General features: G+C 43.6%; 1 protein-coding gene across 3 annotated transcripts in view; it reads left to right on the plus strand.

Annotated features, from left to right (window-relative positions):
* Positions 1 to 1,989: 1,989 nt before the first annotated feature.
* UCHL3 (ubiquitin C-terminal hydrolase L3) overlaps positions 1,990 to 27,632 on the plus strand; it is a 60,213-nt gene continuing 34,570 nt past the window's right edge. The window contains exons 1-3 of one of the 3 annotated variants that reach the window (XM_039520228.1): positions 1,990 to 2,181; positions 2,383 to 2,394; positions 20,685 to 20,813. In XM_039520228.1, the coding sequence (XP_039376162.1) occupies positions 2,140 to 2,181; positions 2,383 to 2,394; positions 20,685 to 20,813 (183 nt within the window). In that variant the 5' untranslated portion in view covers positions 1,990 to 2,139. Of the gene's footprint in view, positions 2,182 to 2,376; positions 2,414 to 20,684; positions 20,814 to 27,632 lie in introns of those variants that run through there. The other 2 variants (XM_039520229.1, XM_039520230.1) reach the window with 2 other exon arrangements.

The raw sequence follows: 27,632 nt of genomic DNA on the forward strand, positions 1-27,632 counted from the left end.
GTGGAGATTACACACCTCCATAATCTCATAGTTATCAAAACACCTGCACTGTGCAATTCAGGAAGGTTCTCTAATTCATTTTAAATCCGTTTGGTCATTGGCTCAGATTGCTGATGAATTGTCACTTTCCCCATTTTTAGTTCAGAACTCTTTATTCTGACTGTGGCTAGGAGTCCTGTGTCTCTGACGTTTGTTATCCACTCTTGCTGAGTGAGAAGGATGAAATCACTTGTTCTTAACTCAGAAAGAATCCCAAGTAGATGCTCTGCTCTCTTTGGGAGAGAGAGACAGGCTGGGATGTAAGTTTTTGCTGCTGCTTCCTGTTGCCAAGCAAACAGGGGAAGCGAGTGAAGATGTGTCCTTGTCTTGATTCTTTCTATTTATTTCCCTCTCACAAGACTAACAAGACTGGGAAGAAGCTCTCTGCCTAGCTTCCTTCCCTAGCCATCTGCTTCATTTGATCCCACTATTTTTGCATACCAGATATCACCTTTGAATTTGAAGTCAATTAATTCAGTGAATAAAATTAAGCATGTGTGTAAATCTTGGAAAGATTGAGGTGTAAAATGACAAAAAAAGGAAAGGTATACAACATAAGCAGAGAGATGACAGATTCATGTTATGCTTTGTTCTATGTGTGTTTATTTTTAATATGTAAATATTTGTTTTATTACTGTTACAAACACTTAGGTTTATGGGGTGAACACACTGGTTGAAGATCAGGAAGAGAAAGGGAGTGTTTAAATAAGAAAGGGATCTGTGTGTGTGTGTATATGAGTGGTTCTGTGAGGGCATCAGTCATTGGGTTTGTGTGGGGGTGTCAGTCACTGGGGTCTAGGTCAGGGGTCAGCAACCTTTCAGAAGTGGTGTGCTGAGTCTTAATTTATTCAGTCTAATTTAAGGTTTCACGTGCCAGTAACACATTTTAACTTTTGTTGAAGGTCTCTTTCTATAAGTCTATAATATATAACTAAACTATTGTTGTATGTAAAGTAAATAAGGTTTTTAAAATGTTTAAAAAGCTTAATTTAAAATTAAATTAAAATGGAGAGCCCCCCGGACCAGTGGCCAGGACCCGGGCTGTGTCAGTGCCACTGAAAATCTGGTTGCATGCTGCCTTTGGCACGTGTGCCATAGGTTGCCTACCCCTGGTCTATGTGTATGGATGTGTGTGGTTCTGCGGGGGTCAGTCTCTGGAGTGCTTGTGTGGAGGATGTCAGTCACTGGGGTGGTTCTGTGTGGGTGTCAGTCATAAGGTCTGTGTGTATAGGAATGTGTGTGGTTGTGGTGGGGGCAGGGGCGACTCTAGGATTTGCGCTGCCCCAAGCACGGCGGCACGCCGCGGGGGGCGCTCCGGCAGTCACCGGAGCCGCCTGCCGCCCTCCAGCGGGACGCCGCCCCAAGCGCGCGCTTGGCGCGCTGGGGTCTGGAGCCAGCCCTGGGTGGGGGTGTCAATCACTGGGGTCTCTATCTGAGTGTAAGTCGGTATTTGAGTGTGTCAGTCTCTGGGGTGGTTGTGGGGGTGTCAGTCTCTGGGATCTGTGCGTGGCTGAATGTATGTATTTTTGGGGGTGTCAGGGTATCAGTCTCTGGGGTGACTGAGGGGGGTTTCAGTCTCGGGGGCTGTGAATGTACGGCTGGGTTGGGGTGCGGTGCTTTGCGTGGTCACTGCGCCACCTGCCCGCGATTAACGTCTCTCGCTGGCTTGGGCTCTCGGCTTCGGTCCCCCTGGCTCGGCGTGAAAGCACAGAGCCCCCCAGCGGCCGCGAGCCGCTCCAGCCGCCGCCGCCGCCGCCGCGTACCGCCAGCGGGGCAAGGGGGCGGGCGGGCTCCGGCCGCGGCCCCGCCCCTGCCTCGGCGGGAGAGTCCATGTTCCGAGAGATGGGGGGGGGCGGGTTGGAGAATCTGGTCGGGCGACAAGCCCTCTCCCCCGGCCTGGCCGGCGCCGTGTCCGCCCCTCTCGCCGGGCGGGGGCCCTGGGCCGGCGCCGCCCACTCCGCAGCCGGGGGAGGAGGCTGATGTTTCCCTCCTCGCTGGCTGTGGTGCGGTCCTGGGGCGGGGCGGCCGCGGCAGCCACGTGAGGCGCTGTCAGTGCCGCGTCCTGCAGCTCCGCGGAAGGAAGCGCCCAGAGCCCGCAGCATGGAGCCGCACCGCTGGCTGCCCCTGGAGGCCAATCCCGACGTGAGTGCTGGGGGCGGGGTTGGGGAACCGGGAGACAATAGGGGGAGGGGGCCACGGGGTCAGGTGACATGTGGGGGGCGATGACTGGGTGGGGGGCTGGAGCTATGGGGAGGGGATGATTATAGGGCACAGAGGGGACTTTGGTGGCTGTAACTGGGCTGGTGTGACAACTTACTCTCTTTTTTTCTGCTTTATTTTCAGGTCATTAACCAGGTGAGCACAGGGGAGGCAGGTTTGTATAATTTTTGGTGGTGCCCAGAATGGGTTCAAGTCCCTCCCCCCCCCCCCACCTGCCTAAGGCTCTGGGAGGGAGTTTGGGTGTGGGAGGGGTGAAGGGTCAGGCTCTGGGAGGGAGTTTGGGTGTGGGGGCTGGGGCCAGGGGTCGGGGGGTGGACCCTGGGAGGGAGTTTGGGTGCAGGCTCTGGGCTGAGGCAGGGGATTCAGGTGCGGCGCTTACCTTGGGCAGCTCCCAAAAGTGACCCACCACCCCCTCTGGCCGCAGCTCCTAGGCGGGATGGCGCAGGGGGGGAGAGAGGTCACTGCACGCCATTGCCCGCAGGCACCGCCCCCACAGCTCTCACTGGCTGTAGTTGGCAGAGTCGGTGCTGGGGGCGGGGGCAGCACACAGAGACCCCCTCCTCCAGGGACCACAGGTATGTGCCAGCCGCTTCTGGAAGCAGAGCGGGCAGGCAGGAAGCTGCCTTAGCCCTGCTGCACTGCCAGTGGTGGTGGCGGGGGGCCCCGGCCCATTTTAAATCACGCAGGGGCGGCTGGGGGGGACGTTCCGGGGGAGTCACGCAGGGGAAGCAGGCGGAGTCGGGGGAGAGACCCAGCCCCGAACTTTGGTGGAGCCGGGCCCCTCATGCTCTCGTATTGGTGGAGCACGGGCCCATACAACTCACCACCCCTGGGTGAGCAGCTTTGTTTCATATAATAACCAGCCCCTTCCCCCTCCACCACTCCCTTTACCATCGCACCCAACTCCTTTGGTTTCCCTGTCATTAAAGGACCGTACCCCCTTCACAGCCCCAACAAAGCCTGTTTTACTCCCACGCCCTTTTGGTAGGGCCTCCCGTAGCCCATTTGACCCTGGTGGGGTTTCTGAAGAAGTACAAATATTTTTCTTTTCTGTGTGACAGTCCTAAGAGTGCAAATAAGATAGGATGTTTTTAAAATGTGAAAGAATTGAATTAATTATCAGGGTGTTTCCCACTGTTTATACATCACTGTACATATTTGGGTCCTAATTCTGGGCTTGGTTGGGTGTGCACTTCTATATTAATGTAGAGTTCAAGAGCTAGCCCATGAAGATTCAATTCCAGAACTGGAGACATAGTCATGTTTTGCTCTGAAAAATGTATGTGAAAATGGCATTGTTTAAAAAATATATCTGTACCTTGCTTCTTATTCGGTCATATTTGCTCATTTTAGTGTCGGAAATAAGTTTTTTGGTTAGGTTTTTTTTACTCTGATTTCTCTTGTAGAACCAACACAGCTAAAGTGCGCTCTGTTCTACCTCATGCATCAGCAAAATGACTGGCTAAGTTCTGTTTGTAGGGCCACCTATATAGCCCTTAGTTGCAGCTGAGAATTCCTTAATAAAAGCAATAGGCTTGCCAAAGGCAGCATTTGGCTTGTATATATCTTTTGCTACTAATGATGGTGTTTGAGCCAGAAAACATAGCTTGACTTTTGCAGAGTAGAATCACATTTTTAAAATTAGTGGGATGCTGAAGTCCTATTAGTCTGTGAAATAATCCATTGTGTGCCCTGAGTTGATCATGTACCTTGCTCTTTATGTGTGTAGAATGTTTATTTTAAGAAATTCCATGATAATGAAGTTAATTTGTTGGAAGATGCAGGACAGGGAAAGTGGCTGCTAGATCTTTTTTTCAGGTTATTTCCATGTTCCCTACTAAGCAGTTTCTATGCCAATGCTTTAATTTCAGTGCAATGACTTGACAAAAATAGTTTTAAACTAAAATGTCTGAGACTGCACCAGATGTTCTCTGCTTTCCCCCTATGCTTCTGGAATCTTACAGCTTAGTTTATTTCAGGTTTTGTAATACACCTCTACCCCGATATAACGCTGTCCTCGGGAGCCAAAAAATCTTACCGTGTTATAGGTGAAACCGCATTATATCAAACTTGCTTTGATCCACTGGAGTGTGCAGCCCTGCCCCCCTGGAGGGCTGCTTTACCGCATTATATCCGAATCCCTGTTATATCAGGGTAGAGGTGTATATAAACTGGATAGCTGGACTGAATAGTCCTTTTGACATCCAAGTTAAGTATCTGGTTACTTTCCAGTTAGAAAGAAAAAGGTGAAAATGAGACGACAAAAGCTTCAAGTGTACAGGTTTGTCGCCTCTTACGCGCATTTAACATGCGCGAATTCAGCTTTACGCGGTTGGCAAAAACAAAAAAAAGAGAAAAATAACAATTTAAATACTGTTCCTGTAGTGCGAGCGATTCCGCCTGCCATTACACTCAATGTAATTTTGACTATACACGGTTTTCGCTTTACGTGCTGACTGCGGAACTTAAGCCCAGTGTAAGATGAGACAGACCTGTATTAATTTTTAACAACTCATAACTATAATAATTGGAAGCAAAAATGAAAGAGAAACTTAACATGGTATAGCTTGGGACTAGCTAGCAGTGATAGGATGAAATTGAGGGAAAATTAATGACATTTTTCAAAATGTAAGAATTGTGCCATCTTGTATTTAAAAACTTAATTTGGCTTTTGCTCATTTTAAAAAAACTAGCAATGTCTGAAAATGAATTTCTTCCATGTGAAGACTAACTAATGGAGACGTCTGTTTTCCTTTGTAATCAACGGAAGAGCACTCAACTTGAACTTTCTTTTAGGAGTTTCAAAATTTAAAATGTTGGTGGTATACATAGCTTTGTTTTAAACTACTTTGTTTTTGATGATTTCATAGGCAGGGGAGATCTGTGAGGTGTGGATGATGATGGAGGATACATACTTCCCACTTGAAGTGCTCCTCTCCCTTTCTCTTAGCCAAGAAGGGAGGTTTACTTGCCATTCAGCTGCTCTTTATTCTAATTGAAACAAATTAATTAAGTAGTGAGGAGCAACAAAAACCAGGTACAACTTGAATGTACCAATCCTACCTTGCATTATTAATCTAGTTAGCTTGTTTTCAGGACTTCTGCTAGATAAATTTGCTTAATTTTTGATGAGTTTTGAGTTAGAATAAGGTGAGAAGGGGGAAAGAAAACTCTTTTCATTAGGTGTGGTGATGGTGAAAGGGACTGTGTGCAGGAAGGTGATAACGGTTAATAAAATGTAGATTCTTGAGGGTTCGTATCTACCATAACCTATAATTCTTGTAACTTATAAATAAAAACATCTTACTTAAAATAAATTCTCCATTTATCAATACGCTAAGTACATATGGAATGTTTTTCCTAAAAAATGCTCAGAGTGACATGTTTTCCCCACTGAAATGAAAGCGAAGGAAGGTCTAGTCCAGGGGTCGGCAACCTATGGCACGCATGCCAAAGACGGCACGTGAGCTGATATTTAATGGTGTGCTGCTGCCTGCCAGAGTCCCGGCAGGCAGCAGCGTGCCATTAAAAATCCTGCCTGGCCTGGCCCGCTCTTCTCTGCCCTCCGCTCCCCCTCTCCCCCTGCCCCTTGCCTCCCGTGGGGGCAAGGGGCAGGGGGCAGAAGCTTGGTATTGCCGGCTCCTCTGCCTCTTCCCGCAGTGTTCTGGGTTCCTGCCCCTCCTCCGCCTCTCCGTCCCTCCCTCCCTGCCAGTCAATCAGCTGATGGCCCTTGCGAGAGAGGGGGTCAGGAAGGAGCAGAATCAGCCCTGTACCCCCCTCATACACACCCAGCCCTCTGCTTGACTCCTTCACCCCCCCATGACCCCAGCCCTGACTGTCACCCCCACACATACCCAGCCCCCTGACCCTGACACCTGCACCCCCTCACATGCCCCCAGCCCTCTGACCTGACTCTTGCACCCCCCACACATACCCAGCCCCCCCACACCCCATGCACCCCCCACATCCTGACTCTTGCACTCCCCACATCCCCACCCTGAGCACCAAACGGGAGCTCCTGCACACACACACCCCTCCACACCCACATTCCCACCTGCACCCCTCGCACCAAATGGGAGCTGCCCAGATAAATGCCCCACACCCAAACCTCCTGCCTCAACCCTGAGCCCCCTCCCTCATTCTAGCTCCAGGCCAGACCCTTCACCCCCAGCCCTGTTCTCAGTGCACTCCCACCCTCAGCTTGGTGCCGAGAGAGGAAGAGAATGGGTCAGAACCAGGGAGAAAGTAGATACCCACTGTATGTGGGCAGGGCTGGGACCCCAGACTGGCAGAGGGCTGAGTGGGTCCAGCATCCGGGATCCTGGCTGGCAGGAGCCGGCGGATGGAACCCCTGAGCGGCAGTGGGCTGCCCACTGTCGGTCTGGGGTCCCAGCCGCCGGCTCCGCACAACCCACTGCCTGTCTGGGATTCTGGCTGCTGGACCCTTGCGAGCCGGGGTCCCGGCCACAGACCCTGCTCAGCCCACTGCAGGCCTAGGTGAACAGAACCCCAGACCAGCAGCAGGCTGAGCGGGCCAGCGGTGTTAGATCAACATTTTTAATTTAATTTTAAATGAAGCTTCTTAAACATTTTGAAAATGTTGTTTATTTTACAGTACAAGAATAGTTTACTTATATAATATATAGACTTATATAGAGAGACCTAAAAAACATTAAAATGTATTATTGGCACGCAAAACCTTAAATTAAAGTGAATAAATGAAGACTTGGCACACCACTTCTGAAAGGTTGCCAACCCCTGGTCTAGTCACTGGGTGAGTGGTAGCTTCTATTAAATAAACTCAATCTATTTTCATAGAAATATTAATTTAGGATACATTTAATATTGTGGCTACTGGTCTGTGTGTGTGTGTGTATATATATATATATATATATATATATATATATATATATATATATATATATATATATATATATATATATATATATATATATATATATATATATATATGTATGTGTGTGTGTGTATACACATATACACACACATATAATTTGAATGTGTCTAATATTTGATAGAAAAGCGGGGTTTGAAAGCAATTATACTTAATATCAGGAGACTTCCAAATAACGAAATGAAATGAAATGACTGTGGAATACTTTTTATACAGAAGTGCTGGAATTCATACCAGACTGGAAAAATCACTAGATAATACAGTACATTGGCTAACCCTACACTGGCAGAGAAATGGACTAGATGACTTAACTATTCAGAAGGTTAGAAATGAAAAAGTACATGAGTTGCATTTGTAAGGACTGTGTAGAATTTTTTGAATCTGATTTTCAGCCTAATGACTGAAAGAACTGAACAGATAATTTAATTTGTTAGCCACACTGGGTTTTCTAGATAGAATTGTGGTGTTCTGATGCTAATTAATTGTTCATTTCTTAGAACACAAATATTTTCCCTGCTTTCTCTATTTCAGTTTTCCATATTTCAATAAACTCATTCAAATAAAGAAAACATTGTGTGCATCTTTAGAAGAGGCAACTTTAGATAAATTAGATTTGCTGCTTAAACAGGTTCTGCAGCTATGTGTCTGGAATTCTCACCTGTTCAGTGGTTGAAGTTTATTTACAATTTGTATAGCAAACCTGCATTCTTAGAATAATTCAGCTCCACCTCTGAAATTGATCAAGAATGGCATGATTAGTAGATACCTGTGTCATAGTAGCATCTGCTTTTTTACGAATATAACTCTGTACAAGAATAGGGTGTTACCCACATAACTGGACAGCAGTTAACCATATGCTGCTTACCTAAAATTCCTTTTCAGTTTCAAATAAAGTTGAATTTTACTTTTTTAAAGGGTGGGGGAATTCAGAACCCAACCTTTTTAATTATTGCTGCGGAACGACTCATGTTATTCCATAGAATGTAAGGATGAGGATACTTGTAGGTAGCCATAAAGTTCATAAAGTGCCCTGTGATCCTTCAGAATGATAGATATTTTATGTCTATAAATATGATGTACATTTTGGCATTGATTTATTATATTTATATAATTATTGAAATCTTTAGGCATAAATTTAAAGGTCTTACTCAGTTACTATAATATTTTTGGAACATGTTGTTATGTGGTTTTGTTTAACTTTAATGCTGTTGCTTACATAAGTGGCTAAGCAATATAATAATGTCCATTAAATCTGAAGAATAATATTCACTTACTTTTACCATAATGTAAAAATAAAGAATCTGTACACTTTAAGCAAAGCCATTTTTTTTGCTTTAACAAGTTTTGAGGAGATATTGGTAATCATTTTAACCAATCAAAATGAATTTCAATAAGTAACTAAAAAGAAAGAAATCTATTAAATCAAGGTAATTTCAATAACTTTAAAATAAATCCACCCTTGCTTTATACACTACATATTAATACCGCTTTCTCAGTGCCTTGTAATTTAAGAGGCATTTACAGCCTAGTATTTTGTCATGTGAATTAAACTATTGAGAATGTTACAGATGAACATGTCACAGTTACAGGCTATGGGATCCAACAGAATCACTCAATTTCTTCTCCCATATGGACAGGTTGCTGCACTGTGCAGTTCAGGAAAACATTGTATTATAGTGGTGTTAGGAGCTACCAGTTTCTGAAATGCTTATTTAAATTGACATCTTGTTCCTTGCACTATCTATAATGCGTAGTATTGGAGTATTGATTTAAAAGATTAGAGATCAGATGGTAGGAGGTACCTTCTTTGGTTTTGAAGATAATACTCCATAACACCAATCACCTGATGGCACATCACCACCAATAACTAGTGCTATACTTCAGAGATGCAATTCAGTACAATCAGCGCTCCGTGCTTACATTGCTGGACCTCTTTAAAGCCTTTTCCACAATGGACCATGAGTTACTGCTAATCCACTTACATGCCATATCAGGAATAGATGGCCCAGCACTACAGTGGCTCCACTTGTACTTCTCTAGCAGAACTTGGAGACTGGTGAGAAGGTAATCCTCCCCTCTGAAAGCCCTCACCTGCAATATGCAATAGGGATCTATACTATTCTTGCTTCTCTTAATATCTGCGTGAGACTTCTGGCAAAGGTGAGCCATAATGGGCTCAGCTGCCAGCGCTATGCTGATGACACTACTCAGAGTTGATGTCACTGTACTCAGTAGTTAACAATAAATGGTTGACTGTCAAACTTGGAGGATGTATAAAGTGGGATCCTGCAGGGGTCTGTCCTAGGTCCTGTACTAGTCAATATTTTCATTAATGGCTTTGATAATGGAGGAGAATATACTTACACAACATGCAGATAATACCAAGCTAGGTGTTGAAAGCACTTTGAATTCTAATCCTGTCCTCCACAATGTTCTTGGAAAATTGGAGAATTAGTCTGAAATCAATAAGATGAAATTCAGCATAGACGAGTGTAAAGTACTGCATTTATGAAGGAAAAATGAAATGCAAAAATTGCCTAGCCAGCAGTACTACAGAAAAGAGGGTTATAATGGATCATAAATTGAATATGAGCCAACAAGTGATGTTGCAAAAAAGGCAAATGTCATTCTGGGGTGTATTAAAAGGAGTGGCTTAGGCAAAGCGTGGGAAGTAATTATTCCTCTCTTCTTGGTATTAATGAGTGGCTTTAGCTAGGTACTGTGTCCAGTTTTGGACACATGCTTTAAGAAAGATTGTACTACTTGGAGTGTCCAGAGGAGAGCAACAAAAAGATTTAGAAAACATGATCTAGGAAAGGTTAAAAAAACTGGGCATGTTTAATCTTAAGGAAAGAGGACTGGATGGTTGTGAGAAACTTGATAATTTCCTGCAGTATCCTAAGTGAACTTTATTGAATTAAGTTACAGCTTATTGAATTAATTTTAACAACTTTGGAGTTAATTATATTAAAATGCAATTGTGTATGTGTTGTTGTGGAACTGTGTGTATTTCCATGGAAAGGGTAAATAGTAGAACAACAAGGGGTGATTAAGTAAACTCACTCAGGTTGTAACATATTGAGAGAAGCCACCTGTTGGAAAGGTATGCATATACTAGTTCAAACTGGATTCTCCAGAGACCAACAGACAAAGAAAAGGTTTTTGGGTAAATAGCCTGGTTTTAAACTGGCTGAAGGCCGCCTTCTTGATCCACCAATTGGACAGGACCCCTGGTCCACAGAGGGTCACAGTCCTTCGGGCAGGATTTGAAAGGAATGGGCATGCCAGAATTTGTTAAGGTTAGGGTTAATTCTGGGAAGCTTATTAGTGTGTGTGTTGGTTTTTGTTGTTTTTAGTATGTTTTCTCTGTTATGCTTTTTACCTAAAGAATAAAGTGTGCTTGGATAGGAAGTGCTGCATAGTAACTTATATCTGTTGCCAGTCACTCTGTATCTCTGAAGAGACAGCAAGCAGGCGTCCTTAGGTAACCTGTTTGTGCTGGGAATTATAGAGTGAAGGCAGGGAACTGTGCAATTTGGGAACACCATGCTAAAAAGGGAGAGAGACATGAGTCTCCACCCAGAAAAGGTGATGGCTGGGGAGATGGAAAGTGAGAGTGCGTGCCCTTTCTGAACCACTGAGGGAAAATACAGGTACAGTTGCCCTGAACTGTGGCAAGGGATTTAAGTCTTCAAATATGTAAAGCTTGTTATAAAAAGGATGGCGATCAATTGTTCTCAGTGTTCACCGAGCATAGGACAAGAAGTAATCAGCTTAATTTGCAGCAACAGTGATTTAGATTAGATATTCTGAAAACTTTCTAACCACAAGGATAGTTAAACACATGAACAGGTTATCGAGGGATGTTGTAGAATCCTTGTAATTAGAGGATTTAAGAATGGGGAGGACTAGGTATGCTTAATCCTGCCTGAGTGGTGAGATGGGGGGATGAATGGACGAGGTGACTGTGACTGGTTCCCCCTGGGGTGTCACTGACCCCCCCCCCGATCCACCAACCTGGGTTCCGTCTCACCCTGTGCTGCTGTGATAAATTGTCAAGCTCTCCAAACTCACTCTTGCACCAGCATAAACACAGGTAGGGACACACCCAGCTGCAGTACTTATAGTCTGCTGTGCCCAGCTCTGCATGGGGGGCTACAGCTAAGGAACTGCCCACCTGCTCAAGAGCACCCCCCCTCCCCAGAGTGTAAACCCAAAATTATAGTGTCTTGCACTGCACAGAGATCTGTACAGCATAAGCTCATGAAATTCACCCCCTCTCTCAATGTGGAAAGGAAATATACAACAGCTTTTTACCCCAAGTTTTGACTCCCACGCTCTGGTTTGTGGTAAAGCAACAAAAAAAATTATTAGCTACAAAAGATAGATTTTAAGTGATTATAAGGTATAGCAAACAGATCAAAGCAGATTACCTAGCAAATAAACAAAAATGTAATCTAGGCTTAATATACTAAAGAGATTGGATATGAGTAGCAAATTCTCATCCTAATTGTTGGCTCAAGCAGGCTGCAGGCTCTTAAGGGGAAAGCTGCACTTGCTTGCATCTTAAAAACCCCAGGTGTTCCTTTCACAGGCTAAAATTCCCTGTTAGCTTGGGTCCAGCACTTCCCCCCCCCCCCCAATTCAGTCCTTGTTCCTCAGGTGTTTCCAAGAGTCTCTTTGGGGCGGAGAGTCAGTGAAGAACCACGATGATGTCACTTCCCTGCCTTAAATAGCTTTTGCATATGGCGGGACCCCTGTGTCTCCAAGCTTGGTTCCCACACCTTTCAGTGGAAAAACACTGGCATTCCAGGATGGAGTCCAGTACCAGGTGATCTGGTCACATGCCCCTGTCGTGTCATAGAAGCCATGACTCGGAGGCTGTTTGTAGCATCCTCAGGAAGGCTCCACGGTGGGAAATTAGCTTCTTCTAAGACCTATTGTTCTCCCTAATAGTCCTTTGACTTGAATGGGCCCTTTCTAGTCTTTTGCCTAGTGGGCATTCCTCAGGTGTAAACACATTTGTAATAGATATATAGACAATATTCCTAATTTAAGATACCAAAATGATGCATGCATACAAGTAGGATAATCATATTCAGTAAATTGTAACCTTTTTCATGAGATCTCAGATTCCTTATCTTGCACAAAATACATCATCATTATTCCATACTCATATCACAATAATATTACTATGAAAAATACGGAGTGTAATGTCACAGTGACCTCTTAAGGTCCCTTCCAGACATCAGTTTGTAGAAATTAAGGGATCTTATTCTAAACTATTGCTATCACCACCACTACTAAAATAATAGAAAACCCACAGCTCTTGGATGAAGAACAGCTGGCTCAAGCTGAACCCAGGCAAGTTATGCTGTCTGGAAAGGGAAAAAAGTTATTTTCACCTTCCATTGAAGACATGCAGCCCCTATTCATCAAAGTGATGTGAATGCTAAGGGTTCCTGTTTGACTCCTTTCTAAATTTTTATGATTAGGTAGTATTGGTATAAAAAGTTCTTTCTTTTACCTCCAGCTTGCCAGGAAACTTTGTCCATTCTTTCCAGACAGTGACATGGCCACAGTGATCCATATATTTGTGACATCCAGGCTGGATTATTGTAATTCTTTGCATCTGAACCTGAGTGTATGTGAGACACAGACTATAGCTGACACACACTATAGCCACCCTTCTTCTCCGTGGTCTAGGCTTCTGTCACCACGTGATGCTTATGTTCACTGATTCATAGTCAGTTTCCAATGTCAGTTCAAGGCCTTACTCCTAATTTTCAAAGCAATCAGTGGATCAAGCTCCAGGTGCGTTAAAAACTGAATTCCTATTTATGAGCCACCGTGCAAGCTGTGCTCCTCTGGGACATTACAGATCACAAAGTCCCAGATCAAGTTAATGAGAGTTGGGGACAAACTATTTGTGATCAAGGGGAATCCAGTTATGGAACAAATGTAGAGTTGATCAGACAAATTCAGATTCTAAGCATCTTTAGGAAATGCTTCATAACCCTCCCCTGTGAAAAAGGCCTTTCCACCATAAAAATTATTATTGCAACACTGACTCTCAGACCCAGTAAGCCCCTGAAAAAATTCAAAAGAGAAGATTAAAACAAAAAATCCTACCCCATTTAGAGATTCTTATCCCAAAAGGAATGCCAAAGACTCCATGAAGTTCACTAGATATTGGGTTATTGCTATGATTTTTACATGGAAGAAATTCTTATACTACAGTGATGGGTAACAGTATAAAATCTTAAGAAATATAGATGAATACATACCTTAATATTTACAGTGATGTCCTTCTGAAGACATTAAGTAGTGCTTTAAAAGAAAAAAAACCAAAAACCTTCACCCAAACTCTGCATTAAATAATAATTCTCATTTGATTTTTGTAAACCTATTCAAAGTTCCTAAATTTCTTCTCCCACACCTTCCTGTCCCCAGAAACACTTTGTAAGATATATCCTTCTTGTGCAGTTGGGTTACGCATTTACCAAATAAACCCCTTATAATAACTTAACCATTAGTATACCGCTTTCTTAACTTAAGCTCTTGACTACTTCCCCAATAGGTGGCAATAAAAAAAGTATTGGTGTATCTCTTAGATACTTACACTATAATATTTGTGTGCTTCACAACCTTAAATGCATTCATTTTTAGAACACCCCTGCAAGGTAGGAACATACCGCTAACCCCATTTTACAGATCGAGAACTGAGGTAACGAGACTGAGGGCCAGATATATTTTTTAAGGTACTTAGGTGACTAAAGAGGCACATAAACATCTAGTGGGATTTTCAAGCAACTTGCCCAAGGTCAGATGGGAAGTCTGTTGTAGAGCAGGGATTTAAACCTGGGTCTCCTGAGGTTTGAGGCAGCACCTTTACTGTTGGACCATTCTTTGTCTACCCCTGAATTATCCTTCCTCTAGATCTGTCTATAAGCATGAGGGAGGCAGAACAAATTCCAATGACTGGAAGTTGAAGCTACACAAATTCAGACTAGAAATAAGTCACAAATTATTTTAACTAGATGTTCATAATGGTTCCTTCCACTACTGTCATTTTAAGTTTGTGAAGGGGACTATTTCACAATCCCTCACAGTTTGTGGCAGAATTTAGAATGAATCTTGTAGGAAACTTATCCATCTGAAGTAATTGAAATGTTAACTCATTCTGCTAAGTATGAATTCATTTGCCTTTGAAGCTGCTGCAGTAATGTAGCAGTAGTCTCTTTTGCATGCTTAACAGTCTGGCTTTTCTTCTGCTTTTTTTGCTTTCACTTACCTTTTCTTTCCATTTCCTTGGTTCCACGGTCTCTCTTCCAGCTATGACTTGACTAACAGTCTGACTCTCGTGCAAAACTAGCACTCATCTTAGTGAATGGCATACAGTATAATGAAAAGCCAGTGTCTCCCTGGTACAAACAAGTGAAACTGCTTACTGTACCAGATTACACTGTAGCATGACAGAGAAGATGGTATTTTTTGCTGCTCTAAATTTCTTGGATGAAAGGAGCTGTAGGTGCTGCATGTTTTTATAGTACAACTTTTAGATAATGTTTTTACCATAGTAAATAACACACAGCTCGTTGACAGCTCATTTGGAAAGGTAGGCTGAACAGCACCAGGTCCATTATACATGATGGTCTAGATCAGTGGTCCCCAACCTTTTCGTCTGGCATGCGCCAGACGAAGGACCGTGGCGGCGGTGGAGGATCCGGCGAATTTCTGTGGCATTTCGGCGGCGATGCCTCTCAATGACGTCGCTTGTCGGTGGCAAGTGACATCATCGAGAGGCGTTGCCGCCGAAACGCTGCAGAAATTCTGCAGCATTTTGGCGGATACTCAGGCGCCCGCGGGCACCGCGTTGGGGACCCCTGGTCTAGATTATTGCGACAGCCCTTCTGTGCTTGACAGAAGGGTGGTGGTGAGAAATAAGTGACTTTATGCTCTAATCTTCAATCTTGGAGTCGTCATGCCAGTTCCAAGACTCAATATAAAGCAGCCTCAGAGTGTTGTTACAACTGCCAGGGATTAGCTGGACATAGAACCGCCCTAGCCCCAACTCCTGTGCTGGGAAAGGGGAGAAAGAAGGAGCCATTCTGCTGGCTGTGTGCTTGCTAGTGATTTCCCCCACACTGAGAGTCTGCGGGTTAGGTCACTTTTCCATTTGCTTGGTGCAGTGCAATAAAACAGGCAGAGTGAGGGCCAGGATCTGGTCCAGTGTAGCTGTACATCAGCATATTGAGTATTAATTGTGAATCTTTCTGGACGTATATTCCAGAAGTAGGTCTCCAATTGCGAAGAGGCAGGGAGTTGGTATCTCTTTAAAGAGTGATGCTGCTTTTACTCAGTGATGAAACTGACACAACTGGAAGTATGAGTATTGTGAAAACCTGTCCATTTGTTGATGCAAGTGAAAAGCTTGCAGTTTTCTCATTGATCCTCCATTGCCATTTTAAATGTACTTTCAATTCTAATTGGGCTATTCTTTGTGTAGATTCTCATGAGGTCCTGAAGCATAGTTTTCAAGCACTATTTAAATGTTTTGGTACCTCTGAATTCTTTAAAACGGCTTTTTTTAAAAATTGGACTATTGGACTAGTCCACTTAAAAGTGAGTTGGTAGCTGGAGAAGGGTAATATTCTTCAAACAAGTTTTACTTGCCTTACCCAGTTGTTGCAATATTGGTTACAACATAGAACTAAAACAGCTGGGCAAAACCTGAAATGGTGATGTAGAACTGAAAGGCTCTGTATATCACGTTAGCAATCTTTTGAGCCATGAATAATTCATATTATACATCAAATTAAGATATAGATATGTACAGCTAGTATTTCAAACAACCAGAACAGCCCAGATTCTGCAAAACCTTATTCATGAATAGTTCTTATTGTCTTCAGTGAAATGTACAGGGTTAGGCACCCAAATTTCTTTTAAGAAGGTTTGTAAGTGATTTTTCTCCCTCCTATGGCTTTCTAGTGATATGACATTTTAAATATTGCTAGGTACAGTAACTCCTTACTTAAAGTCGTCCCGGTTGATGTTTCGTTATGTTGCTGATCAATTAGGGAACATGCTCGTTTAAAGATGTGTAATGCTCCTTTCTAACGTTGTTTGGCAGCCGCCTGCTTTGTCCACTGCTCGCAGGAAGAGCAGCCCATTGCAGCTAGCTGGTGGGGGCTTGGACCCAAGGTGGACCAGCAGCCTCCTCATCAGCTCCCCGCTCCTCTAAGTTCCCTGTGCCGCAGCCGCCCAGCAGGCTATCAATTGCCGCGCAGTTCAGCTGTCCCTCTCCCCCCCCTCCCCCCCCCCCGCCATGTGCTGCTCCTGCGCTCTGCCTTGGAGCTGCTCCCAGAGACTCCTGCTTGCTGTGCAGGGGGGGAAAAGGGGGAGGCTAATGTCAGAGTGTTCCCCTCCCCCCTGTTCCTGCACCCCCTGCTCCTGCACCCTGCTTACCCCTTCTCCCTATAGAGCATATACACGCTTTATTAGATGCTATAAAGTGGACTTTCTGTCCTCTGCAGAGGCCTCCTTTGGCAGAAAGGTGCTGCAAGTGGTGGTCATTTTGGGCAATTAACTCCAAGAAGTCTTCCCTATCTCACTCTGTTTTTCTTATTCCTCATGTCTGTTCACTGCTTGCTATTTCCCATACCTATCAGAATTGTGGGAGATGCTGAGCTGCAGAATGGTAAGTTTTTTACCTGATCATTTCCTCTCTGCTAGCAGTGTCTCCCATAATTCTGCTCTCCCTTTAGGCCGATTCCCCAGAATCAGGCCCCGCGCCTAAGAGGGCCCCACGCTTTAGGCGCCTTTTTAATTAAAAATTTTTTTTTACATACCCGGCGGTGGTCCTGGTCTTCGGCGGCACTTCAGCGGCAGGGGGCCCTTCACTCGCTGTGGGTCTTCAGCGGCATTTTGGCGGCGAGGGGGTCTGGAGCGAGTGAAGGACCCCCTACCGCCGAAGTGCCACCAAAGATCCGGACCACCGCTGGGTATTCGAATTGGGCCCCGCAATTCCTAAAGCTTGCCCTGCCTGGATGTCTTCCTAGCCAAGGGATAGTATTTAATTTTGGTAGTTATGCTTGTAGGCCATAGCCTATTGTACATAATTTATGGGTTGGCATTGAAGCTGTTGTTACTAATCATATTGTATGAGTTTGTACACAGCTTTGGAATGAATCGTGTGGCAGCAGGCTGGAGAAGAGTGTGTGGGTAGCACAGGCTGTGCTACAGCTTTGAACTGTCTCCAGAAACTACAGACAGGAGGGGAATAGCCCATGTGTATCAGAATTGTGGGAGATTGAGGTAGCAGACAGGAAATTATAATGTAAGACATTTACCATTCTTATGTATCCAGCACATTTAAGGTAGTTTAATAATCTGTGTCAATCTTTATTTGGATGAAATTGGACTTCAATATGCAAAAACAGAATTAAAAATATACTTAATCTAGTAAATAAAAATACATCATGCATCACTTTCCAACAGAATTAAAAATGTAAGAATTAAAAATCTTAGATGTGCATAAACTATATAACTGCTTTGAACGTGTATAAATACATACTATTCTCCTGTTTTAAAAAGAAAAACAAATCCAAATTCAGAGTAAAGGCTAGAAGTAACTGCAAATCAAGTAGTTTAAGATAATGCTTTAAAGGTTACCAACCAATGAGAATCGCCCTTTCTCTAGGAACATAACTAAAACATCCAAATGCAAAGTAAGATTAAATCGATTATTTTAAACCAAGGTTTCCTGATTGTTGATTTAAATCATGATTAAAATCAATTATTTAAATCATTTTTACTTTAATCAATCCGCTATGTCTAGATTCTTTTATACTTCCTTTTTAACTCTGAATCTGATCTTCACCTAACTTATTATGAGAGTTTTGGCTAATTGTTCTGCACTGTGAGATGGCAAGTGAGGAGAATATTGGGAATAAAATGTTTAAAATGGCTACATGTCTAAGCTTCCCAAAACAGTGGGTGTATATTACATTTTCTTTTAACAGTTGTCATTAACTAAAAATGGTTGGAAGTATTCCATTGCTTTTCCTTCCTTACTTCCTTCCATACATCCTTACAAATACATTTAGTTTTGTGCACTCTCTTTCTGCAAGGGATAAAATCTTCTTTTATATCTTCAAACACTGGTAATGTGTACCCTGGGCTTCCTATGATGAGACACCCACCATGCCTCTCATCCAATGCAAGACTTATTTTAATCAGTATTTAAATAAGTTTTCTACTTTATTTCAAATAATCAGGGAATGACTACAGTAATAAAACACTCATACTTTTTTGGGGGGTACTTTTCATTGTAAACATCCCAGCCAACATCCTTGAGCAAAAATAGTAGGTCAGATTTGAATACATCTACATAAGTGTACCTACCTTTTAATTAATGTAAATAAATTTGCATAAATATGTATGTACCCAGTGGAGGCACTGTGCTAGGGAGGAGAGGGCAGAGAGATGTTTTTAATTTTGTCTCCTCCTTCCTTCCTTCTCTACTTGCATTATCATGTCATTCCAAAACACCCTCCACCCCAAAGAAACCAACACAAATCCTCATCTTCAAACAGCCATGGGGGGAGAGTTTAATGAAGCTTTTCCAAACACCTCCTTGGTGGGCCTCCCAGGCCTGAGTTTGCAGTGTTGGGAGCTACAGCAGGAGTTGCAGAGCTGCATCTGCTCCACAGCCAGCATTGAGGACACAAGTTCTCTAGCCTGTCAGCAGGGGAGGGAGAAGAAGCACTAGCCTCCCCATATTTTGAGGGACCAGCTTGTCCCTCAGCATGTGCAGGGGCTATTATTGGCTGCCCTTCCCCTTCTCCTGCATCCTGAGACTGCAGCCATTTGAATGAGATTTCTCTGTAGGTTAGGGGCAGATCTGTAGGAAGGTGTGAAAATCCATAATCTACATGGAAACCATGTACTCCCTGCACATTCTAAGGGACAACCATGTAGGTCTGAAAGTTAAATAAACTACTTTTCTAGAGTGTGGAAGGAGTGTTCCAAGATAGGGCACTGGCATCTCTCAGTGATTTGCTTAGAATAAAACTATGGCAGAACAAAGTCGCTATGTTTCATCTGTCATAGTAACAATTGTTTCTGAACTGTGATTTGATCAAATTCATCTAGTAGTCTCCTCCTTTTCATGACATCTAACAAAACTGTCAATCAGAATGGCAAATAGTTCAAAATTGTTAGAAAGTTGTGTGTAGGTTCTGAAATCCTCCATATTTTAGGATTAGACAATTTGAACTTGTTGATAGTTATTTTAGGTTATGTCTACACAACTACTTTTGTTGATAAAACTTGTCAGTCAGGGATGTGAAAAATCACCCATGACTGACACAAATTTCACCAACAGAAGTGCTGGTGTGGACAGTGCTATGTTGGCAGGAGAGGCTCTCTTTCCGACATAGCTAACGCTGCTCATTGGGGGTGGTTTAATTAGGCCAGCAGGAGAGCTCTGTCCTGCCGGCAAAGAGCAGCTGTACAGGAGAACTTACAGCAGCATAGCTGTAGCGGTACAGTTGTGCTGCTGTAAGATCTGTAGTGTAGACATAGCTTTAGTATGTGAGAAACAACTTTAAGGGGAGATACTGTTAGTGAAGGGGAATGATATAAGGTTCTCAGCTGGAAGGACAAGAACCCCTGTTAGAGGCAGGTTCAGCTTCCTTTTTTTTAAATGGCTAGACGAGTGGTGGTTCATGATCCAAAAGCTTTTTTTCTGTTGTAATGTGTGGTCGTGGCATGGGAAAAGTTGAGTACCACTGGTCTAGAATCTAGTGAATAGCTCTGAAGAAACAAACTGAGAACTATATAAACTGCATTGTTATGGCCTGGCTTTCATTAATCTCTAAGTAAAATGGGTACTTTATGCTGGGTGTCATAGGGTTATTTTTATTATATATCATCCTTCTGGCAAAAGAACACCTTTAAAGTGTACTCCGTAAAATGCTCAAACATTAATCTCTTTAGTGAAAAAGGTCCTCTTAGGGGTCAGATTGCTCAAGTCAAGTGACTGTAAATGAGTTATGTGCCTATTAACACTCAGTATGGTATACTTTGAAAAATACATGGGGAGGGGGGGAATTCTTAAATCCCTGCACTAAACTTTCATCTATTACAGATCCATGTGCTCCTCTGGGATCTTCCTTGTCTCAGTGACTAAAATACAACTTGAAAAATTGTTGACTTGAACATCCACTTTTCCCCCCTCCATATGGCTGTTTAAATATAGTGAAAACTGTTTATGCCGTAACAATGGCTCCTCGGTATAACTTGATTAGCAAAGCACTGCACTTTTTCAGTTTGTCAGTCATTACAATTTAACCTCACTTCATCCTCCTGTTTACCTCTCGAATATCTTGATCTGCACAAAGTCTATTAAAGTGTATTTAACTTCACAGGTGATTAATCATGCTTCTAATAGATGAATTATTTATTAACAAATCTGTTTAATACTGTGCATTTTTCTTTTCCTTACTAGTTTCTCAAACAGTTAGGTATACATCCTGACTGGCAATTTGTAGATGTGTATGGTATGGATCCAGAACTACTTAGCATGGTGCCAAGACCCGTCTGTGCAGTGCTACTTCTCTTCCCAGTAACAGAAAAGGTAAATATTTGCTATTGATACTTAGTAATTCAAAATCAGCAGATCAGTCAAAATGCCCCATCATACGTAATATGAAATCTATAATTCTCTGTCAGTGAAATAGTTAATGAGACTTAAAAAAACAACAACAAGCTTTCTTCAAAGTTCCTCTGGTTTGTGATACATTCTGTTCTTGTCAAATAAGATTATTAAACAAAACTGTACAATTGCAGAAGTATTAACAATAAATGTATAAACAAAGGAAATCTGATGTTGCTCTCAGTAAGCGATAGATGTGAATGATATTTTAAAGGATTTTGCGATCTTCTCTTAATGGAACTGCAGTATTTATTTTTGCTGTTTTAACATTTATACCACATTAAGGCATGAACAAAGTGGTAAGATGGGATATGGAAAATGTGGAAAATATCAACCAGCCATTTATAAAACATATATTGATTTTGTAGTATCATAATACAGTCCAAGCTTTAATTACTGTCTAGAGAAGCCTGTAGCTCCAACATAGCTTTCATTTCTTGGACAGATTGGGCATGTTTGTTACTGAGGCAGAATTGGGGGTCATCTTTGTTTTTGATTTATGTTTTTTGTCAATAGGGGTTAAAGCAGGGGTGGGCAAACTTTTTGGCCTGAGGGCCACATCGGGTAATAGAAATTGTATGGAGGGCCATGAATGCTCACATAATTGGGGTTGGGGTGCGGGAGGGGGTGTAAGCTCTGGGGTGGAGCTAGGGATGAGGAGTTTGGGGTGTAGGAGGCTGCTGTGAGCTAGGACTGAGGTGTTTGGGGGGCGGGAGGAGGATCAGGGATGGGGCAGGGGTGTGGGAAGGGGTTTGGGTTCTGGCTGGGGGTGTGGGCTCTGGGGTGGGGCTGTGGGTTTTTCCTCTGGGTTTATTTGGGTTGGGGAAAATAAAAATAAGTTCCCTAAACTGAACTTTTGTCCGATGTCTTAACTCTCTTATTTTGGGGATGGGGTAATCCATTACTAAAATGCTGTTATGGTGTCATATCAATGGACTACTTGTGGCTAGTTTGAGTACTGTACCCATAAGTGTACAAAGGACATGAGTCCTAGAAAGATCCCTTATGGCTTCTGTTTATCACTTTTTTCACTCTACTATAATTTAATCTTAATTTGTTCAGGTTTTCAGGAAAAATAGTGCCTAGATATGTGTATGACATTCTGCTGTCCAGTCCAGACCAGTGAGGCGTTGCCTCACCACCTGCCTTGCAACCTTGGTGCCTTAGAATGCTCTGCTGCTGTAACTACCAACCTGGGCCCCTCACAAACAGCATGCAGGTCACACCTAGAGTGTCTGTGTGTGATGGGGCACACTCACCTATTCCGAGTGCCTCCTGTTGGCTGGTTGTGGAGCTGCAATTATCTTTTTCTCCTGGTGTCCTATAGGTTGGTTCAGTGGCTCAGCCCTCTGACTAAGTCTCACAGTCAACAACCCAGGGACCCTACGAGCAGCAGTTGCACACTGCTCCCTTTAACTCTGACAATTAGCTGCTACTGTTTTCCCTGGTCTTCTTCCCACTGGGTCTCTTCCCTCTTAGGGTTACTGTTCTCAGGTCCACTCTCTCCTTTCAGAAAGCAAAATGCAGCCAGAATTCAGCTTCAGGTTATGTCTCAAGCTTCTGTGGCCAGAGCAAAGCACCCTTCCTTATCATTTAGGTCCCACCTGGAAACTGACATACTCAGGCCCTGCAGTCTTTTACCTGAGCCTGCTGGGCTCTGACTGTCTGCTTTCCTGCAGCTTTTCTAGGCAGGCCTCGAGGACCCTGGGGCAGGGTATGGTAGGACCACTAGGCCTACAGCAGGGGGCCTCAGAAGGCTTGATGCACACTGTGTATAACTGTAGCCTTCCAGCACACTCCAGTCACACACTGGCTTCCACCAGCCTTGGTTACCACTTGCAGGGTAACACCAACACGCTCCCAGTCCAAAATTTCCCCCAAAAACATGTGTTCTGCACTGTCCAGCCCTTTCCTGCACAGTTTGTATGTTCCCTTACAGGGGCAACGGACCTAAAATAATATTGAACAGTTTGCTACTTGAAATGGAGTTACCCAGGCCTGGTCTACACTACGGGGTTAGGTCGAATTTAGCTGCGTTAGGTCAATTTAAAAATAAATGTGTCCACGCAACCAACCCGGTTCCATAGATCTAAAGGGCTCTTAAAATCGACTTCTGTACTCCTCCCTGGTGAGGGGAGTAGCGCTAAAATCAAATTTGCTGGGTTGAATTTGGGGTAGTGCGGACGCAAATAGACGGTATTGGCCTCCGGGAGCTATCCCAGAGTGCTCCATTGTGACCGCTCTTGACAGCACTTTGAACTCAGATGCACTAGTCAGGGACACAGGAAAAGCCTCAGGAACTTTTGAATTTCATTTCCTGTTCGGTCAGCATGGTGAACTCAGCAGCACAGGTGACCATGCAGTCCCTCCCAGAACCATAGAGCGTAGAATGTTTCTTCGTTCCCCCTATCGTCTCTGTCCCTGAGGTCATCGCAGATTAGAAGGCAAAAAACCCGCACTTGTGATGACATGTTTTCCAAGCTCATGCAGTCCTCCCGCACTGATAGGGCACAGCTTAATGCATGGAGGCATTCAGTGGCAGAGGCCAGGAAAGAACTGAGTGCAAAGAGCGAAGGCAGGATGCGATGCTGAGGCTAATGGGGGAGCAAACAGACATGATGAAGCGTCTGTTGGAGCTGCAGGAAAGCCAACAAGAGCACAGCCCCCCCCCCCGCTGCATCCACTGTATAACCGCCTACCCTTCTCCCCGTGTTCCATAGCCTCCTCACCCAGATGCCCAAGAACGGGGGGGAGGCTCCGGGCACCCAGCCACTCCACTCCAGAGGATGGTGCAAGCAACAGAAGGCTGTCATTCAAACAGTTTGATTTTTACTGTGGCTACAATAAGCAATGTGGCCTTGTCCTTCCCTCCTCCCTGACCTTGTCTATTATCTCTCTTTATTAATTAAAAAAAAAAAAAGACGGTTTCAAAACAATAGTTACTTTATTTCAAAGTGGGGAGGGTGGATGGCTTACAGGGAATTAAAATCAACAAAGGTGGTGGGTTTGCATCAAGGAAAAACACACACAACTGTCACACCGAAGCCTGGCCAGTCATGAAACTAGTTTTCAAAGCCTCTCTGATACGCAGCACGCTTTGCTGTGCTCTTCTAATCGCCCTGGTGTCTGGCTGCTCAAAATCGGATGCCAGGCAATTTGCCTGAATCTCCCACTCCACCATAAACGTCGCCCCCTTACTCTCACAGATATTATGGAGCACACAGCAAGCAGCAATAACAATGGGAATGTTGGATGTGCTGAGGTCTGACCAGCAGTGCCAGCAAGTTTTTAAACGTCCAAAGGCACATTCTACCACCATTCTGCACTTGCTCAGCCTATAGTTGAACTGCTCCTTACTACTGTCCGGGCTTCATGAACGGATCCCCCAAGCTCGTTGCTGGGGAGCAGGAGAGCAGAGTTGCAGCGGAAGCGGTGGATGATGATGGTTAGCAGTCCTACTGCAATGTCTGCTGCAAAGGCAAGGAGCTGCTGCTGTGTAGCAATGCTAGCTGCTGTAGGTGCTTCTGTCTCGAATGCTTGGAGATCCGGGTAGGGCAAGGTACCTCGGCCAAAGCAAAAGAGCAAGAGCCCTGGAGCTGTTACATGTGTCAACCACAGAAGTGCTATGGGGTGTTACAGCGCTGACTGGACTGGAATGTATGGCTGCAAGACTTCTTCACCAGTGACAAAGGACAGGAATATGATGCACCTAATATCTAAAAAGGCCCTCACATTTCCCTTGGTAACAGAATGTCACTGATTGCATTGGCTACTTGGATCACAGCAGCCCCCACAGTAGACTTGCCCACAACAGCACGGTGATGGTGAGCTGAGCGGGCTCCATGCTTGCCATGGTATGGCAGCTGCATGGGTAACCCAGGAAAAAAAGGCACAAAAGATTGCCATTGCTTTCACGGGAGGGGGGGGGGTGACTGATGACATGTATCCAAAACCATCCGCAACAATGTTTTTGCCCCATCAAGCTTTGGGAGCTTAACCCAGAATTCCAAGGGGTGGAGGAGACTGCGGGAACTGTGGGATAGCTACCCACAGTGCACCTCTCCATAAGTTGATGCTAGCCACGGTAGTGAGGACGCACTCCACCGACTTAATGCCCTTAGTGTGGGCATACGCAATCAACTGTATAAAATCGATTTCTAAGAATCAACTTCTATAAAATCAATCTAATTTCGTAGTGTAGACATACCCCCAGACAATTCAGTTTGAATACAACACTAGATTAGTTTTTATAAAAGAATAAGACACCGTTTTATTTAACTACAAAGACATTTTAAGTAAGTACAAGTATAAGGCATTATAGTCAGAAATGGCTACGAGAGAAATAAAAAATAGAACACTCTCTAGTAACTAAAACTTAACAAACTAGTCTTGGTTCAAGGAGAAATCCTTACCACATATTCCCAGCAACAGGGCTGAACAAATTATCAGGTCAGAACCCTTCCCAAAGGTCTGGGGATTTTTGTCATCTTCAGCAAAAGGGTGAGAAAGGAGGATAGAGATAGAGAATGAACACCTGGGGTGTTTTTGCCCCTCCATTTTATAATCCAGTCACCCTTGAAATGCCTTTTTCTGAGGGTTACGCCTAGATAAAGTTCCTTCCAGCTGTGAGGATCCAGACATGAGGTCTCATGGTGAAAGATCTTGTTGTTTGTTAAAATGCAAATTGATCGGTTCCTACCCGTCTTCACTGCCAAAGAATGGCTACTTGACCAGTGATCGCCAGTCAGCTTTGACCCTTGGCTAGAGTCGTGAGTTTGTCCTTTGTCTTCAAGAAACTGGTTTACCCACTCCCCAGATTTGCCTGGTTAAACACCTTGAATCAATTTCAGCTTATGTTCATAACTCTACATACAATGTTGCTATATATATTTCACCCTGATATAATTGTCCAGTGAGTTGTTAGTTTTCAAATGATACCTCACAAAGCATATTTTGTACAAAAATTATTACAATAGTGTGTAGGGTGTGAATACAGGGCTGCATTCAGTCAGTGTACATTGTGGTATATATTAGTGTGATTTCTTTTTGAGCCGTTCTACTTTCCCAAATGGGTGCTTCTTGTTGTTATCAGATCCTTTCCTTATTTTCTGATATTTCCACATCTCTCAATCACGAGGCTTTACATCAATACTAGTCCTTTGACAGAGGGGGACTGAATAAGTCTCTGTTTAGAACTGTTAATGCGCCTCCTTGAGGCCTCACAATTAGCGCTGCATAGCTTGCTTTGGTAGTCTGGAATGCTTACCGCAGAGCAGGCATACTTTCCTTCTTGAAGGCCAACCTGGCTGTAATGTGTAATATTCCTAACCTCTGCTGGCCAATTCAGTGAGTAATAGTGCCCAGAAATTGAATATGCCTTAAGAATATTATTGCTAGTTCATTGTACCAATAAGTAAACTTTTTAATCCCATAAATGCATTTTTGTAGTGTTCTGCTTAAAGACGCGTAATGGATTTTTTTTTTGCTGCAGCATTGCTGTAAAAAAGTGCACAATAGAGCATTTTAGGCATGTATAAAGCGGATATGGCTATTTCCTAATAGATTTATAACTATATTATTTATTATAACCCTTTTTATTTCTGTGATTAACCAAGGAGTTAAAGGAGGGAAGCATCATATTTCCAGAACGAACAACATTCCAGCAGTAGATAAGAGAATGGAATGTTCTGTAATTGACAAAACCAACTGTCTAGTGCTTTCAGGTTTGCTGTGCTGACTGATAAAAATCAGTCATCAGGGCAGCATATTGAAAAGGTGGAAAGACTTAAAATCAGGACGTACCTTCATTCTTGTAGTCCGGATTGTCTATCTGATAACCTTTCTACTCTGTTCTACTTGCAAGCAGCTGTTTCTGGTTTATTTGTTTTACCAGTTGTTGTAAAAGCACAGTGTATTATTTTTATACTTCTTTACTGGTAAACTTCTCCGCAGCAGAGTAGATCTCACCAAGAAATGAAATGATACAGTAATATGTGTATACTGGGCTGAACATCAGCAAAAAAACCTCCCAGTTCCATAGTTGTAGAGTATTTTTCAAAGCAAAACAAACTTTTGGTCCTAAAGGTAGCTTCTCTTCAGCAGAAATCCGGGAACTTGTACTGAGACCCAGAGTTTGCTTCATTGTCTCTGAATGGTTCTCAGCAGCTCCATTTCCCTCAACAGTGTCTTTCCTTCTGAATGGAAGGAAGCTGCTTATATCCTTTCCCAGCCAGCTTTGGTAGAGCGACCTACAAACACCACCAGACCTTGAACTAAGACTTCCAGTGGTTCCCTACAAAGGGGAGTCCACCCAGTACCCAGGAGCTCCATCATCATACTCTAAACAGCAGAAGCAATGGTCTGGATATACACCTCTACCTCGATATAACGCTGTCCTTGGGAGCCAAACAATCTTACCGCGTTATAGGTGAAACTGTGTTATATTGAACTTGCTTTGATCCACTGGAGTGCACAGCCCCGCCCCCCGGAGCACTGCTTTACCGCGTTATATCCAAATTCGTGTTATATCGAGTGGCGTTATATCGAGGTAGCAGTGTACTTCCTTCCTGAAACCATTTCTTCACTCCTTGTTGGCTACCTTCTTTATCCCAAAGGTCTATACAGTAGTTGACAAACTCTGGAATCCTCTTGTGCACCCCGGATGCTTCCCTCACCAGTAGATCCTGTTAAAACATGAATACATGTATAAATTTAATAATTTTCAGATTACACAGCCAAACT

Source organism: Mauremys reevesii, linkage group 1, assembly GCF_016161935.1.
Source record: "Mauremys reevesii isolate NIE-2019 linkage group 1, ASM1616193v1, whole genome shotgun sequence".
NCBI classification, from domain to species: Eukaryota; Metazoa; Chordata; order Testudines; family Geoemydidae; genus Mauremys; species Mauremys reevesii.